This window comes from Vespa velutina, chromosome 1, assembly GCF_912470025.1.
Source record: "Vespa velutina chromosome 1, iVesVel2.1, whole genome shotgun sequence".
Taxonomy (NCBI): domain Eukaryota; kingdom Metazoa; phylum Arthropoda; class Insecta; order Hymenoptera; family Vespidae; genus Vespa; species Vespa velutina.
This window is the reverse complement of record NC_062188.1, coordinates 643388-660000: the sequence shown is the minus strand read 5'-3', so window position 1 is coordinate 660000 and position 16613 is coordinate 643388. Positions and strand designations below refer to the sequence as shown.

The following is a 16613-nucleotide window of genomic DNA, read 5'->3' as shown; positions in this document are numbered from 1 at the left end:
TTTTTTTTTTTTTTTTTTTTTTTTTTTTTTTAATAATATATTCTATATCGACAATAATATTCTTATTTTGTAATAACGTAACTAATATGCACGGCGTAGCCTATTTATGGCAACTCGGAGTAATATATTTACACGCGTTTTAGCGATTAACTTAAACTTTATTAGAGCTCGCATTCGATGTATACGTGTGTACCACTCGATATTATTATCATTTTTATTAAGAGCGAGATCTCTCTCCCTCTCTCTCTCTCTCTCTCTCTTTTACGTAGAAAAGACAAACGCGAATAAAAACCATCGATCTGTACAACACATCTCATTTCTAAGTATCATTTGTCAATCAGTTTGAATCTACTAACATATGAAACGTTACACCATTCTTTAATAATTTTTAATATAGTTTTCATGCGAGCAACGATCGGAATTTTTGTACCATTCGTTCCGACAACATTTTGCATTTAAATGAAATTAAAAGTTAATATTTCACGCTACGGTATTATTCCTTAAGCTCGATGAATACAAGTTAAGTACGAATGAAATCCTTCGAGATCGCGATGATTTTCGGAACTTGATATCCAAGAGAAGTTCGAGCGGTCAAATATTCGAGCTCTGGCGATTGGTATTTATTGTCTTACTTTTCGTTAATGCGTAAATGCGTTTTGAAATAATTCGACCGTTCGCAGATCTCTCGAGTTACGGCGAATAAACCTTTAGAAATAAGCGTTAAATTTGTTACAAGAACAATTTCTATCTTCAAAAGGATTATCGTCGAACTTGTTTAGCGAAAAAACGACAATAGATCAATCGGATAAATATAGAGTCTTCATTCTTATTATAGTAATATGTATATAAATTTGCCAACGAGGATGTACGTAATAAACGTCGATATAGAATTTTCTTGCGATTCGACGTTTAGAAACTAGGGCATCGGGCACACTCTATTAACTTCGGTGGAGCTTCGTTTAGATGCCAGGCCTAAAAGCAAAACTAGAAAGAAGAAGAATTTCTCTCTCTCTCTCTGACTCTGTTCTTAATCGTCTTTCCTCTTTCTAAGTTTCCCTTCGGTTTGAATCGTCCTGGAGACGAGATCTACGCAGGCGCCGAGAGACGCACCGGTCGTCGATTCGCCTTCTGGGGTGTTGACGATCTTACTTAGAGTCATTATGTAACTGCATGCGATCCTAAGTACAGAGAGCTTTGAAAGCTTTTGATTATGCGAATAAGCCGGTATAGCCCGTCTGAGAGTGTCGAAAGCGGCGCTTATAGTATGAACCCGCGTTCTTTCTCTGGCATTGGCTTCGATCCTTCTTTCACGGGTCATATTTTTGTAGTTTCGTTGTTGGCCACTTCCTCCACCGGCAGCATTACCCTGATGATGCCTCGAGTGATTGGTCTGTTGGATGGCTGGAGATTGATGACTTTGTTGCCGATGCGGCGGTACAGGATGATGATGCTGCTGATGATGATGATGGTGATGATGATGATGGTGATGATGGTGATGCGACTGTTGATGATGGTGACCATTATCTACCGGATAAGACGGCGGTACTCTTTCGTACGTTCCGCTCACGGCCGGATGCGAAGGCACTCTTGGAATTTCTCCTCTTAAAACGAGTGCCAGTGGTTCCTCTTGAAGTTTCGGATGCGGTGGAAGAATGATACCAGGTGCAAGAGGAGCCGGAGAATTATTACTCGTAGGTGCTGGTTGTTCGAACCTCTGACGTATTTCTCGTCTCGGAATCGCGTTACGAACTTGAATCGGAGAATCTGGCCTGCGGTTGCTCGTCTCTCGTAACCTCAGCAACGCTTCTTCTTCGATTCTACCTTCTTCTCTTCTTCTGGTCTCTTCCTCTTCTCTTTCTATTCCACGAGCACCACTCGACGTGGCAGATACGATCGTAGAAACAGCGTTGCCATTCGACGCTGTCGTAGTCGAAGATGCCGTTTTCGTTGTGCTCGCCTTCGTCTCGTTACTTTTGCTCGACGTGCTGCTCCAAGGTCTGAAGGGACTCGGTGATCTGGCTGGTCTCGATTCTTCGTCAGCAACAACCCTTTCCTCGATTTGTTCGAATCTTCTCTTCTTTAACGGTGCCGTACTCGGCTCCTGTATTTTTCTCGGTTCGGCGAGTTTTCTCTTGTTTCTCAAGGAAATTGGTATCACTTGAACCTCGACGCTGTCCTCGGAGGCACTTGGCGAGTGCAAACCAGACATGTCGTCCTCGTCGCCGCCGCTGCAGAATCCAGCATCTCTCTCGGAGCCCGCCATTACACCAGCTGCAACCGAAAAAAGAAGTCGATCGTCAGTCATCGAGCCAGTAATTACGCGTTTAATAGCCAATAACTGTGGAGTGAGAGAGAGAGAGAGAGAGAGAGAGAAAGGGAAAGAAAAAGAGTATAGTATGTGTGTGTGTGTGTGTATGTGTGTGTGTGTTTGAGAGAAAGAGAGAGAGAGAGAGAGAAAGATGGACAGAAATAGATGGATGATCGAGCCTGATGCTGCACGCGGAGCTCAGCGAGGGATAATGGGAAGTTTAAAGAGCAAGATGGCGAGAGGAATCTTAAAGAGATAACGATTTTCGGATTACGAGTTTGAACTTTGCGGCAAATTTAATATATTACTTTGTAAGCATTATCGGAATCGTTACAATGTTATCGAATTCCCAAGGAATAAGTAGGTGCTGTGAGAAAAACTCTGTAGGAACTTGGCGAACGTTAAGGTCGTCCAAGAAACGAACGATAAATCGCACTCGAAGCGTTCCCCGGTAGGTTGTAAATTAAGCGCAAAGCGAGTCACGAGGATCTCGTAGGCGCGTCGACGTCGCCGATACGCCGTCGCGCCGCCTCCGCCACCACCTCGTCAGAGTCACCATCCTCGATGTTTTTCCACGAATCGACCGATCGACCGACCGACCGACCGACCGACACTACTCTTCGACTTCTTCCAATCCTACATCCTTTGTCGTGCCGTGCCGTAAATGGCGAAATATACGGCAGAAAGTCTGACATTTCGTGCTGGCCACCCCCTCCTTCTTATGTAACGTGTTTGCGAGTTAATTGCATCTAAGACTCGTATTTAACGAGTTTCAACGCTTCAAACTCTAAGAAACGTTGCCAGATGCCAGATTTTGATTTAACTCGAAACTAATCGAATTACCTTAACAACGACCACCATTCTCCGATCATTTTTATCAAATTCATTTAAATATCATCGTCGTATATTGATAAATATTGAAAGGGTAAAAAAGAAAGATCTTAATAAAGCGTACATCCGTAAACGAAGATTTGCCGTTATAAACAGAAGCGAATAGAAAAGAAGGAGAAACGAGCTTACGCGATCGTTTCCTCCGCGAGTGATTCCGTGGGCGGAATCGCGCCGGAGACGGGATGTTTTCAACTTCGGTGCGTCATCCAGCTGGTACCATCTGGCGTACAGGGCTCGGCCGATTATAATACGCGCCTCTCCCACTCTTTCTTTCTCTCTCTCTTTCTCGCTCTCGGTCTTTCGTTCTTTCACTCCATTCTCGTTTCTCTCGAGCGGCTACATAAGCAGAAACGAAATCTGCTATTCTCGGCCATCGCCGACCCCATAGCCAGGAATCCGTCGGTTCGTTAAAAATACGTACGACCCACCGGAGGCAAGTGGCACGTGTCGGCACGACGCGGCCTAGTTAATAGCAAAGATTTCTTACTATCGTGAGAAAAATATTTATCTTTTTTCTCTCTCTCTCTCTCTCTCTGTCTATTTCGTTCTTGAAACTAACGATACCAATAACATCTCGAAGTAATCGTTTTCTCGAGGCAACGTTAAACGTTCGTTCGATAGGAACGTGTTTACTCGATTCCGACGACTCTTATTATTATACAAGTCGCGTACCGACACGGTAGACGCTCGAGCTTCGCCTTCCATCTACTATTTTTGACGCTCTCTCTCTCTCTTTCCTTCTCTCCTGTGTCTTCCTCTCGGCACGTCGTGCGGCAGGTTAAACGAAGTCGATTGTCCGTGTTCGTCTCCTAAGACCGAACGACCGGTAAGCTAGACGAATGACGCCTGTCGTTGAACGATACGACGACGAGAAGAGCCGACGGTCAGGTCGATCGATCGTTCTGACGATAATTTATCGAGTTCTCTACCCCCTCTATTCTTCCTCTTCTTCTTCTTCCACTTCTTCTTTTTATTTCACTCTCGACGATCTTCATAATATATATATATATATATATATATATATATATACATACATACATATATACGTATATATCTGATACAAGATCCGTATTCACGATTCACGTCCGTCCAACGTTTCTGGACCATAGATATAAAGCTTTGTTATTTTTCTCCTTCTCTCTTTCCCTATCACGGTTTGTTTCTGATCGTACGCGACAACGAACCTGCATGACACGTCGTTCTAGTTTCTCGATTACAGATTAGATCACGTCGTATTTCTCTTTCTCTACCGTCCGATGCACCCTTTTTGCTCGAATTCTCTCTCTCTCTCTCTCTCTCTCTCTCTCTCCCCCCGTTTCTTTCTCTTAAGAAGGAAGCTTCTCGCTCGTTTCGAGCCGAGGACGGTGGCGGTAGCAGCCACATGGCTCTGGCGCCAACCTCGTCTACGTCGCTTTCCTTTTATTGCCTTTCCGGGAGGCAAACGCGCTTGCACACTCGGCGACGGGATCGTCTTTCTCGTTGGCGACCGCACTGACCTCGGAGAGCTCCTGCTGCATCGACCGCTACTGTATCGACCTATCGAAAGATTGCGTGCTCGTAATGCTTCTTGTTTTATACGTATGTTCGTTCTTTTCGAATCCTTTCTCTAAATCTACATCTTTCTTTTACGATTCTTCCCATTTCCGTTATATTATATTTCTTCTACATTCGTTCGTACACGTCTTCTCCACCTATCGACCTCCCACTCCCCGTTCCCTCACCGTCGCATGCAATGACGTTCAAAAACGTGACGCAAATATTGAGAATTAACGATTTCATGGATTCGACATAATCACGAAATATCACGTGTTACGAAAGAAGAACGATTAAGAAATAATTCCTTGAATCAAAGAGTATGATATAAGTTTGGACGTTAATTTATTGTAAAATTTTAATAAATAAGAAATTTCTTTGAAAATTACAACTTTAACGAAAGAAGAAACGATACGAGATTCCTCGAGAGATCACCTATAACGTGTAACACCTGCGTACGATCGAACGAAGGATATAAATCTAAGAAGGATACTCTCTGTTAAAGAGATATAACACTTCGACCAGCTGGCATAAAGAGGAAAGGTGAAGAGGGGAGAGAGAGAGAGAGAGAGAGAGAGAAGCTAGGTCGCGTGTTACAAAGCTTTATCGCACCGATAACCAACCTGGATTCTCGCCTATCGGCCATCTGCTTCTACTCGATCGTTGAGTGTCGTCATCGTTGAGACTTCTCAGCGAAATCGCATATTCTCATATCTGAGATTACCGAGAATCCTTTGTTTGCCCTCTCTCTCTCTCTCTCTCTCTCTCTCTCTCTCTCTCTCTCTCTTCCTTTCCTTCTTTTCTTTTTGCGAGACAACGAAAGAAAGAAAGAAAGAAAGGAGAGAAGATAAACGGGAGCTCTCGACGATAGGAGGACGTAGGAGTCGACGAAGTCGAGAGAGGTCTTCGAGGTCGGCGACAGGCGCCAGTGAAGCGCGCACACACGATCGATCTCTCTCTCTCTCTCTCTCTCTCTCTCTCTCTCTTTCTCTCATTCTTTTATAAACACATCGACGGAGAAACGAGATAGCATGCTCGATCGTGCTGAAAGGAAGAGAGAGAAATGTTTCGCGACTAGCAGTCGTGATATCGTTCGATATCGAATTCCATTTCATGATTTGTCGGTCCAGGCTCGCGTGGATCGCCGATAAGAGCTGCGAATCTCGTAGAATACGAACGCATCTATATGTTACGTATGTATATATCGAGTTATTTTTTTTTTCTTTTTCTTTTTCCATTTTTATTTTATTTTATTTTATTTATTTTTTTATTTTTTTTTATTTTTTTTTTTTTTTTTATCAACTTCCAGTCGAGAGAGTGAAGGAAAAAATAAAAAGAGATAATATAAAAAGAAAAAGAAAAAAGAACGAGAAATATGAAACGTATATACGTATATATATGTATATGTATATGTATATGTATATGTATATGTATATGTATATGTATATGTATATGACTTTGATGAATGCCAGAACGAAATGATTTGTTTGCAAAATATTACGTATGGGATGATGCGTGTGTCGCGAATGTCTACCTCGAAGATGCGCCGCATGAAATCTATTTTTAAAGTGTGATATCAGCGGGAACGATCAGCTGTTCGGTATACTTGCTTCCTTCCGATAGAGCGACAGTTTCTCTCTATGTAAATAATTGCGCATGCGATGAGTTTGTGCGTTTCGAGTGTCATCGAAGACAACTGGCGGCAAAAAGAATAGTATAAACGATTGCACAGGATCGCAGGAGTGCGACCGATCGAATCGATGTCCACATGTGTGCCCCACGTATATATATGTACGCTTACAATACGCGGCCATCTTTTCTCTTCTTCTCGTTCGGCAATTGTTCAAACAGAGACCGAAATAGTTCGAGGACAACTGTGCAAACTCTTACGTACGACGAATTGTAACGAATCGTATAAATGAGAGAGAGAGAGAGAGAGAGAGAGAGAGAGAGAGAGAGAGAGAAGGCGTACGCGCTTCACAATTTTTTTTTCGTTTCGCCAAGAACGGTGAAAGATAATCGAGGGATACAAAGGCGCGATCTAATCTTCGCGCCTACTCGAATTTTATACGGGGTGTATTTTTAAAGAGAAAACGTAACAAGAAGCGCGATGGATTATTTATTTATTTATTTATTATTTTTTTTTTTTTTTATACGAACACGCAAATCGATCCGAATGTTTTTATATCAAGTAGAGAGAAGAAATGAAAAAGAAGATTTTCTTCTCTTCGGTCTTCCCCTAATCTTCCATCACTCATTTATCTATCCATTTAAAGAAAGCACACATACGAGAGACGAAGCGGAAGCGGCACGATTAATTTCCCACAAGTATATTCCTTTGCAAATCTATTAAAGCTTCCTCGAAACAATCCCGTTTCGCGAAAAGACGGAAGAAGGATGTCAGCGACCTCGTTCCTTCCAAGTACGCCTCGACGACCTTGCTTGGCGTGCAGTCACGCCTTTTGCTTCGCGTAACGTTCCCGCTTCCCGTGGAAGATGCGTTCGAAGATTGCGTTTAACGATGGCCAATTTGCTGCCGTTTCACGCGACCACTTGCCGTCCCCTTTCGACGTTTTTCTTTCTTTTTTTTTTTTCCAAGGATCTTTCGATACATTATTCCTATAGACAAATTTACGAAGAGGATAGAATCGAAAATTCAGCTTCCTTCCGTGCCTCATCTTCGTTTTCGTCTTCATCTTCATCCTCTCTCTCTCTCTCTCTCTCTCTCTCTATTAGACGTTTCGAAAGAGTGCTTTGGCCGCCTACAGCGTGCCTCTTTAGCTTCGACGAGCTGAAAATAAACGGTCGTTCGTAAATGCGACTACCGCGAAGGAAGAGAGAAAGAACTAGAGAGAGAGAGAGAGAGAGAGAGAGAGAGAGAGCCCAGGCCAAATAGTTTCTTCTTGAATTATAAATAAATGTCGAGTTCGGGTGAAGAGAATGATCGAGCGGTCATGGTGACGGAGCGCGTACCACGAATACCGATTGTTTCTCGATTTTGGCGCCTTGATATCTCTCTCTCTCTCTCTCTCTTTTATTCTCTCGTATTCTTCTATATAGAGATCCTTTGCTACTCATTGAAATTTTTCAACGCGTACATATAGAACAATGACGTTGATTAGATCGATATCGATAAATCTTCAAAGAACTCTTTCTATCTTTCACGATCGTTCGGTTTTATTTCTATCTATTGACCGATTTAATTTTAATTTGTCTCTATAGAGAATCAACGGCGACGTACGAGTGTCCAGTTCTTTCGGATTGACTAGCGATCGTTACCTCGATCATTGAGTATCGATGAAAATCGACAGGCTGACGAGTTTCTCTTTGGATATTGCCGATGTTACATTGAATTACGAGGCGCGAGTTTTCATTCGCGAATCAAATTCGAATGATTGTCACTTAAGTCAGAAATAGAAGAGAGGGAGACGGAGGAGAGAGAGAGACAGAGAGAGAGAGGGAATATGAAGGTACGAACTGCTGTCAACGAGTATAATCGTCCCGTGAATCGGCAGGAAACGACGCGTCCACGCTCGAGCCGACGGAGATTTATCGACGAGTTTTGCTTTTTCCCTTTCTCTCTCTCTCTCTCTCTCTCTCTCTCTCTCTCTCTCTCTCTCGCTTTCGAACGTTCGCGCGAGTAGGCGCTTCGCGGAAAGCCTTCTAGCGGAAACGCGCACGAGAGTCAGTCGTAGCCGTACGAGAACGGAATATGTATAATGACGCTTATTTTCTATCTTTCTCGCACTCCCTCGACCTTATTCCTTCTTCTCATTCTTACTCTTCTCTTCTCTTTCACTTCTTTTCCCTTCCCTTCCATTCTCTTCTCTTATTCGTTCTACGGTTGGCTCGTAAAATGCTTAAGAGTCTGGCGCTAGCCAGATGCTCGTAAGGATACTAGTTAACGCACATATTCGAGCCTACTTTTCTTTCTTTCTTTTTAATTTAATTGTATTTTTCCCCTCCCCCCCCCCCTCTTCTTTCATATTAACCCTTTGCGCTCGAAATATTACTCATAGGCACTGTCAAAGTTTAGCGTTGTACTCAAACCGTGACAATATCCAGGCACTGAAGATCAAACTGTTGTAATTTATAGGCTACATTGCGATTTCGTATGTCATTAATTTTAGTATTTAGTCATTTGTTGGACCAATTAAAAGGAAAAAGAAAGGGGGAAAAAAAAAACAAAGAAAAAATATTCACCATGACGAAATATGTGATAGAAGAAGCGTTGTCTCGGGATAGCAATGATGATGGATTTATTAAGGACGAATATGAAAGTGATCGTTTTGTGCGATCAAGCTAGGATTCTGACGTTATTTCACTAGAAAAAAAAAAAAGAAAAAAAGAAAAAAAAAAAAAAAGAAAAAAGAAAAAAAATATTGCAATACAATGTCTGTTCAATCAAAAAAGGCTAAAAGACGAACGACGCTTATTTTCGTGAAACTTGCGATGATCAATCGAGCCTATATCCTGGTAATTCTTTTAAACGATATCATAGACATAAAAATTACAAATAATTTATAACTGAAATTTTCATTTACGAAATGTTCACATTACGATAATAATAAAATAACGTTAAAATATCTTGCCTTTTAAATTTTATGTTCTAATAAATCACATATAAAGCCAGATAAAGCCAATAAAAGTTCGAGCTGTTGAAAGCTTTAGACTCGAGAATAAGTTTGAGGGCAAAGTCGATGTAAAATTAATTCGCGCTATCGTAAATGTTAAATATGCTCGTGAGTATATTAAAATCGATTAAAATATATACGTATCGTTTGAGAAATTTGTTAATGTTTGAGGAATGTTTGAGAACGAGTTTATGGATTTAACGAGATTACGAGAATACGAACGATAGAGAATTAAGTGCGTTGGCCGAGAAAAAGTTTGAGCGCAAAGTCGATGGAAAATTAATACGCGCTATCGTTAAACGTTAAATGCACGTGATTATATTAAAGTCGATTAAAATACACACGTATCGTCCAAAAAATTTGTAAATGTTTTAGGAATGTTTGAGAACGAGTTTATAGATTTAACGAGATTACAGGAATACGAACGAGAGCGAGTTAAGTGCATGCACACTCATACTCGATCTCGGACCGGTCGAGCTCGGTTATATCAATCGAACGCGAAGAGATAACAGCACAAATTCCCGTTCCATTGACTTTGTCTCTTGACCTTTGGCAGCAACACTCGAGCTTCCTGACTTTCTAACGCGAGCCTCGTGCGTCCGGTGCCATTGCTTCTCGATCGCCTTATCCTCTTTGCTCGTCGCATTACTTAGAGTTAAGAGAGCGAGCAGACGAGAGAGAGGGAGGGAGAGAGAGAAAAAGAGGAAAGAGAGTAAGCGAGCGAGTAAGAAAATTTTACGAGACGCAACGATACGAAACATTTTCGCAATCGTCTGACACGCGTTTTGAACGTCGCATTATTTTTTTTTTTTTTTCTTTTTCCCATATTTCCTTCTGTTTCATATAAATATTTTCATTCTCAGAGAATTATAACGTAATACATCAGTCCACGACGCAATAAACAAAAATGACCAGGCGTGTGGTCCGATCTTATTGCAATAGACTTGCGATAATAAAAATTAATGAAATACGTAAAAACGTTAGCGTATCTACAATTTTAAACGTTATAATTCGCTGGTGAATTTTGTTGATCCGATTTTCTCTTTATCGCTAAAGACGACTAACGTCAGCTGTAGCTCTCTTATACATTCGTCAATGTATATGCGCGCACATGCACACACACACACACACACACACACACAGAGAGAGAAAGACACACACAGAGAGAAAGAGAGAGATCTTACACGAGCTCTCGACGAGACGGAAGGGAAGAAAGTTGGCGTTACGCGTCCCGTGACGAACGCTTTACACGGAGTAACAGCCGTAAGAGAGCCACAGGTGCGCCCATGTTTATCCGTCGATCCAGAGATACATACATATATGTATGTATGTATGTATGTATGTAACTCTGTTCGTTCTTCCACTCGAGTACACATCTATACATGTGCACACGTAGATACCTACATTAAAACGCAGGCTTATATGGTATTAAAACGCGCACTCGGCGAGCACGATATTATCGGTACAAGTCCGAATAATCGATCTAGATCCGGTCGAAGAGATACCGGGTTCCGGATATGAATATAAAAAGAGAGCCTTGCAATAAGGTCACGAAGGTGTAGACCCGTCGACACGCACTCTTGCTTACCGTTTATCCTCTTTAACGACATGGTACAAAACGTAACTGTGAAAATAATACTTAATATACAAGGACTATCCTTGTAAATGAGTTTTACTTTTGTTCCTTTGCCTAAGTTTATATATATATATATATATATTTATATACGAAGAAGTCATGAATATACATAAATGTGTATATTTATATATATGATTTTTTTGATCCCGACTTAAGATTAGTAGATTATGCTCATAAAGATGGATACTATGCTAACGGGACGTTCTATTTATTGCACAAGTAAAGACCATTCGCGTAGGAGAGGATCTTTTCTTCGTTTCTATGCTTGTATCTATATAGAAAGGAAGGCCGAACAGGTAGCAGGTGCGCGAGTTCGATGCACAGGTGGGTGAAAAGAAGAACGCCTAATACCTTTCTCTTTCCTTCTTCTGACCTCTACTCTCATCCTTTTCTCTTTCTTTTTCTCTCCTTTACCTGGGATGCACAATCTGGGTATCGATTACATTCGGCTAGACTTCGAACCACGGGTGGTACTTCTCAGATAAAATTGTTATTCTCCTAACAATTTCGCCTAACGGATTTTGCAAAGTCGAATTTCACGAGCGGCCGCTCGTACGGAAAAGGGAAGATCCTTTCTCGTAGAATACAAGCATTTTCAAAAGCGATATATTCTCAAACAATCCTAAAATGTTTTAACATTATACCGTGAAAATTTTTGAGAAAATTTTATCCGACAGAGAAGAACGATCGTATTGATAGTTTAATTCGTTTCCTTTAAGATCGATAGACTAATATTGAGCCAAGATAAGATTGAATTAAGGAAAAAAAAAAAAAAAAAAAAAAAAAAGAAGAAAAAGATTGATGTTCCTTTTTATCAACTTGAAATTTAAGCGAATGAATTCCCTATCGTACAAATTTTCAACGATCCCTACTCAAATAGATCTTTCCGATAGAATAGATAACAATGAAAGCGAATGAAACGACGTGCGTGTGACAAAATCTGACCTAAATACAATCGGATGCGTGGGTAGTCCGTCTTGCGATATACACGAGCTGTCCGTTTGTTGCGAACTCTTAAAAATGCTTATTTATATTTTCCTTACAAAAGGGAGGGAGAAAGAGAAAGAGAGGGAGATAGAACGATTGAAATTTTTTTTTTTTTTTTATCGAAGATTTCAACGAACAATTTCCTCAAAGTCATTGTATTATAAATCTTAGCTGACTCAGTAGCGAACGCACGTGCGCGCCCGTTCGAGAGAGTAAAAGTGTACGCGAGTTGGAAGAAAAATAAAAGTTTAGAAGAGAACGAGTATGCGAGAGGGCAGGAGGGATTAAGTAAATAATTACTTACAAGAATTTCTCTTCGTCCGAGATACTTGGTAATATTTAATTTCTTTCTTTCTTTTTTGTTTTTGTTTTCGTTTTTTTCTTTTCTTTCTTTTTTTCTTTTCTTTTTTTTTTCTTTTTTTCATTTAATCTTTCACCATGACGACGAATATCGCATGATTATATTTCTGATCTCGAAACCGAAGAAATCACGTATTTCTACGAAATACGTGTTAAATCCTCTTTTAGGATCTTTATCGAAAGGAAGAGCGAGAGAGAGACAGAGAGAGACAGAGAGACAGAGAGAGAGAGAGAGAGACAGAGAGAAAGAGAAAAGGACAAAACAAAACAAAATGAAAGAGAAAGAAGGAGTATATCGAATGGTATATATAATACGTGTAAAGAAACGATTAGAGAGAGAGAGAGAGAGAGAGAGAGAGAGAGTCGTTGGATTTTTAGCACGGTCAAGGGGTCGTTCGTCGGAGCACGTTAAATCGCTTTGTCCATCTCTGTCTCTGTTGTGTGTGGTGCGACCCACGCTGGCGCCGGCGCGCCCTCTCTCTCTCTCTCTCTCTCTCTGTAACACACACTGTTACTACTCGCAGCATCCAACTCTCGAAGCGCAACTATTATTCTCCTCTTTCTATCTCACTCCGACGCACCCACACGAAGTGAAACGAAACGAGAAAGAGAGAAAGAGAGAGAGAGAGAGAGAGAGAGAGAGAGAGAGAGAGAGAAAGACTCGATTCCCCGGCATCGTGTCTCGCGGCGGCATAGAGAGTCACTCGATCTCTCACTCCGGTCCGGCTGGCGCCGCTCATAACAATAATTATCATTCTCCGCGACCCCCACCAACGATACTATCAATCGACCAAATGCCTGCCGGCACATTCAACGCAATCGCAACTTCTACCCGCCGTTAACTAATCGCTAACTGAGAGAAAGAGAACGAGAGAGAGAGAGAGAGAGAGAGAGAGAGACTAAGGCGCCAGATTTAACCTCCTATTTCAGTCGTTTCGCGCTGCTGCCTGCGATCATTCCTTCACTTTTTTTCTTACAATTAATTCTCCCTCCCTCCCAAGCCTCCCCTCTCTCTCTCTCTCTCTCTCTCTCTCTCTCTCTCGAAAAGCGATATCTTTTCTTTTATTTTTCATTGGTTTTCCATTTTCTTTTTCTTTTTGATACGTGCAAAGCAATCAGATAGTTGTCGTACGATTATTTCTCTATGATCGATCGATGACAATAAATGAACAGTTGAGATATACATGTATATCATCCTTGATCAAAATTAAATTCTATTTATCTTCGAGTATTTTCTTCTTTATGTACTTTATAGAAACGCGTTCTTTGTTGTTGTGTGTAACTTTCTGACGTCGACCTTATCGTAAGGCAACTTAGATTAATATTTGTAAATAGAGGAAGGCGAAAGAGAAAAACTATTCGTATTGGTTTGCCTCATGAGAAATACAGAAAGTATATACGTATCGTCGAAAGAAAAGGTCGACCCGTTCGTTGTCGTGTTTTGAAATATTTCTTTTTTTTTCTTCTTTTTTTTTTTCTTTTTGTTTTTTTTGTTTTTTTTCTTTTCGTTATAAAAAGAATAAACGTTGACGAGTCGTATTCGAGATATACGCTTTTACGCGTACGTCCGCGTTTGATTTTAGAAGTAGGATAGCATTAGTTAGTTTGAAATTATACCGAGACGATAAGAGATCTTACCTTCGAGTCGTTGTCAAAACAAATACGTAATAAGGAACGATAATTTGAAACGATCTCTTGTATCGTCTCGGTCGTTGATAGATAATAAAAATAATATACACAAATCACCTTTCATAAAAGCGGAGAGCTCTGACGTTGTTTCCACCACGTGTCCGCTCATTTTCCTCTCATGAACGCGCACGTTCACAGCTAAAAAAAAAAGATCTTCTCGAAATAAGAGAAATCAGATCTTGATTCTCCAAACACCCGCGCACTTGAAAGGTTCACGACACTGAATCTTCTATCTGTCTTCTTGCGCTGTGTCACGTGTCAATGACAATGGTGTAAAATAAATTAATTGATTGACAAAAGAGAAGAAAAGGAAAGAGAGAGAGAGAGAGAGAGAGAAAAAAAAAAAAAAAAAAAAAAAAAAAGAAAGGGTTAGAAAAAAAAACTCGTCTATTTCCTCCAAGGTAATCCAAAAATCCAACAAGTGGAGTCACACGAACGCGTATAATATATCCTTCGAACGGATGATATCGTTCGTTCTATACCTCGCGATAAGTTTTTCTTCGTGTTTTTTTCTAAACGTTTTTAATGTCGAACCGAAAGATGCTTGCCGAAGGAGCAAATAAGCGTCCACGCTCGTTCGAGGTCGACAGCGTACTGATTCTCGCCTCGTGTTCTAGACTCGGCGCCGCTCTTCGTCGGCTCGCCGTGTGCGAGGGAGTTCTGACTGGCCTGTGCGGTCCTTCCACCACTACTATCACTACCACTACTACCGTCAGTACCACTACTACCACGACGACTACGTCGACGACGACTGTTACCAATATACTACCACACCATCGGACTACCGTCTATCGGCGACACAAGGATGCGGCACTTCCAGCAGTGGCTGGACACGAGATCGAGAAGAAGAAAAAGAAGAAGAAAAGGAGGAGGAGGAGGAGGAGGAGCAGGAGGAGGAGGAGGAGGAGTGTCGACTGTGTCGGCTCTACGAAACGCGACGCGCCGTATCGACTCTCGTAGTAGGGGTAAGAACGTCAGGAAAGGATCGGAGTTTGTGTAAGAGTAAGAGAGAGAGAGAGAGAGAGAGAGAGGGAGAGAGAGAAAGAGAGAGGAATATCGTGTTGTCGAGAGGAAGGGGAAGGTGCACGCATTGTTGGCGGTAGGAGGTAGCGGGGGCCGACAGAACGGCGCCACTTCTCTTTCTTTCTCTCTCGCACTCACGTGAATACACACATACAGACACACACACACACATATACATCCTTAACGCATACATCCTTAAACCACCCACCAGTCCTAGCGAGTTCCATGCTACTCTCTTTCTCTCTTCCGTCCTGTATAGGGAGAATCGCGACTTTATGGGACTCACCGACAACCACCAGAGCGTCTCGCTGGTCAAGGAGCCCATTTACCACTCCTGATCTCCCGGAGATTCGACCTCCGAATTCTTTTCGCTCTCTCTCTCTCTCTCTCTCTCTCTCTCTCCCTCCCTCTTTCTCTTTTCGTTCTCCCCCGATACTTTTGCGAGACGCTCCTCTTTTACAGCATCTCGCTTAAACGTCCTTGTCTCCTTTGGAGGCTCTCTCTCGAGCATGGGAACTACCCTCGAGCGTGGCTCTTCGACGGAAATTAGCTTCCAACTACTCGTCGAGGGAAGAGATCGTTAATTGCGGAGTCCTTTCTTTCTTTCTTCCTTCCTTCCTTCCTTCCTTCCTTCCTTCCTTCCTTCCTTTCTTTCTTTCTCTCGTGGTTAATCCTACGGCACGTCGTTTTCTAGTGTGCTTCGAAAGAGGAATTTTAGAAATGTTCATCGAGGCGCCTGAGAATTTGCGAGACGAAATACGGGCTACTCCAGTCGAGAAATTGCCTTTTAGTTGACACGTTCGACAAAGTTTGACGTTTCGTCACATTGACGACAACGAACGAACGTAAGAATCATGTAGTATATGTTTCGCACATTGCTATTGAACGTTAATAAGAAGAAATAACGAAAGAGAATTTTTCAATTTTGAGAGGAGTCTCTTTCGTCGTTGTCGTACTCGTCACGTGTGTTTCATGTAGCACGTGTGTCTGTCAGAATGTGGTATTGTTTGTCCGAGAAATAGGAACCATTGAAAGATTTACTATTGTATGATTTACTACAGGGAAAACCTAAGCAGGAATTTTGTCAAAATTTACCACTTCGCACTTCGTTGTAGAGAAGTCTTCTAAAGAGTAGTAAGGCCTATAAAATTATTTTTCTTCTTTTTTTTTTTTACTTTCATCAATATGGCCAACACGTGTGGATATTTCCTTTTTGACTATCGAACTCGAACATCAATGTCGAAAGTTTTAATGTAACAACCGATAATAATCGTACCTTCGAGGGACTCAGCTGCTATGGATTAAGATAATCGTCAGAATTAGTAGAAAGTTTCTTTTGTAAGTGAACACGAAATCGAAATTTCAATAGTTAGTCGAATACTTTTGACGAAAAAGGGCCGAGAACGGGAGGAAAGGATTTTCAGAAAGTGTAATTAATAGTAATGACGTCGTAATATAAGTTAATAATAATCGAACGAAAGTTCGAATTGGCGTTACGACAAATGTCAAACATTGCCTTGTAATATTTCGTAATGACCTTTGAAATTTGTTC

The 16613-nt window shown here is 41.3% G+C and overlaps 1 protein-coding gene across 1 annotated transcript in view; it reads right to left on the bottom strand.

The window, feature by feature from the left end:
- LOC124950902 (transcription factor Atoh8-like) overlaps nt 1–14853 on the bottom strand; it is a 15075-nt gene extending 222 nt beyond the window's left edge. The window contains 4 exon segments of the mRNA XM_047498380.1: nt 1–1397; nt 1399–1519; nt 1522–2271; nt 14096–14853. The exon segment at nt 1–1397 is cut by the window's left edge and continues 222 nt beyond it. Coding sequence (XP_047354336.1) covers nt 1028–1397; nt 1399–1519; nt 1522–2271; nt 14096–14147 — 1293 coding nt within the window. The 5' untranslated portion in view covers nt 14148–14853 and the 3' untranslated portion in view covers nt 1–1027.
- Between the last annotated feature and the right edge of the window lie 1760 nt (nt 14854–16613).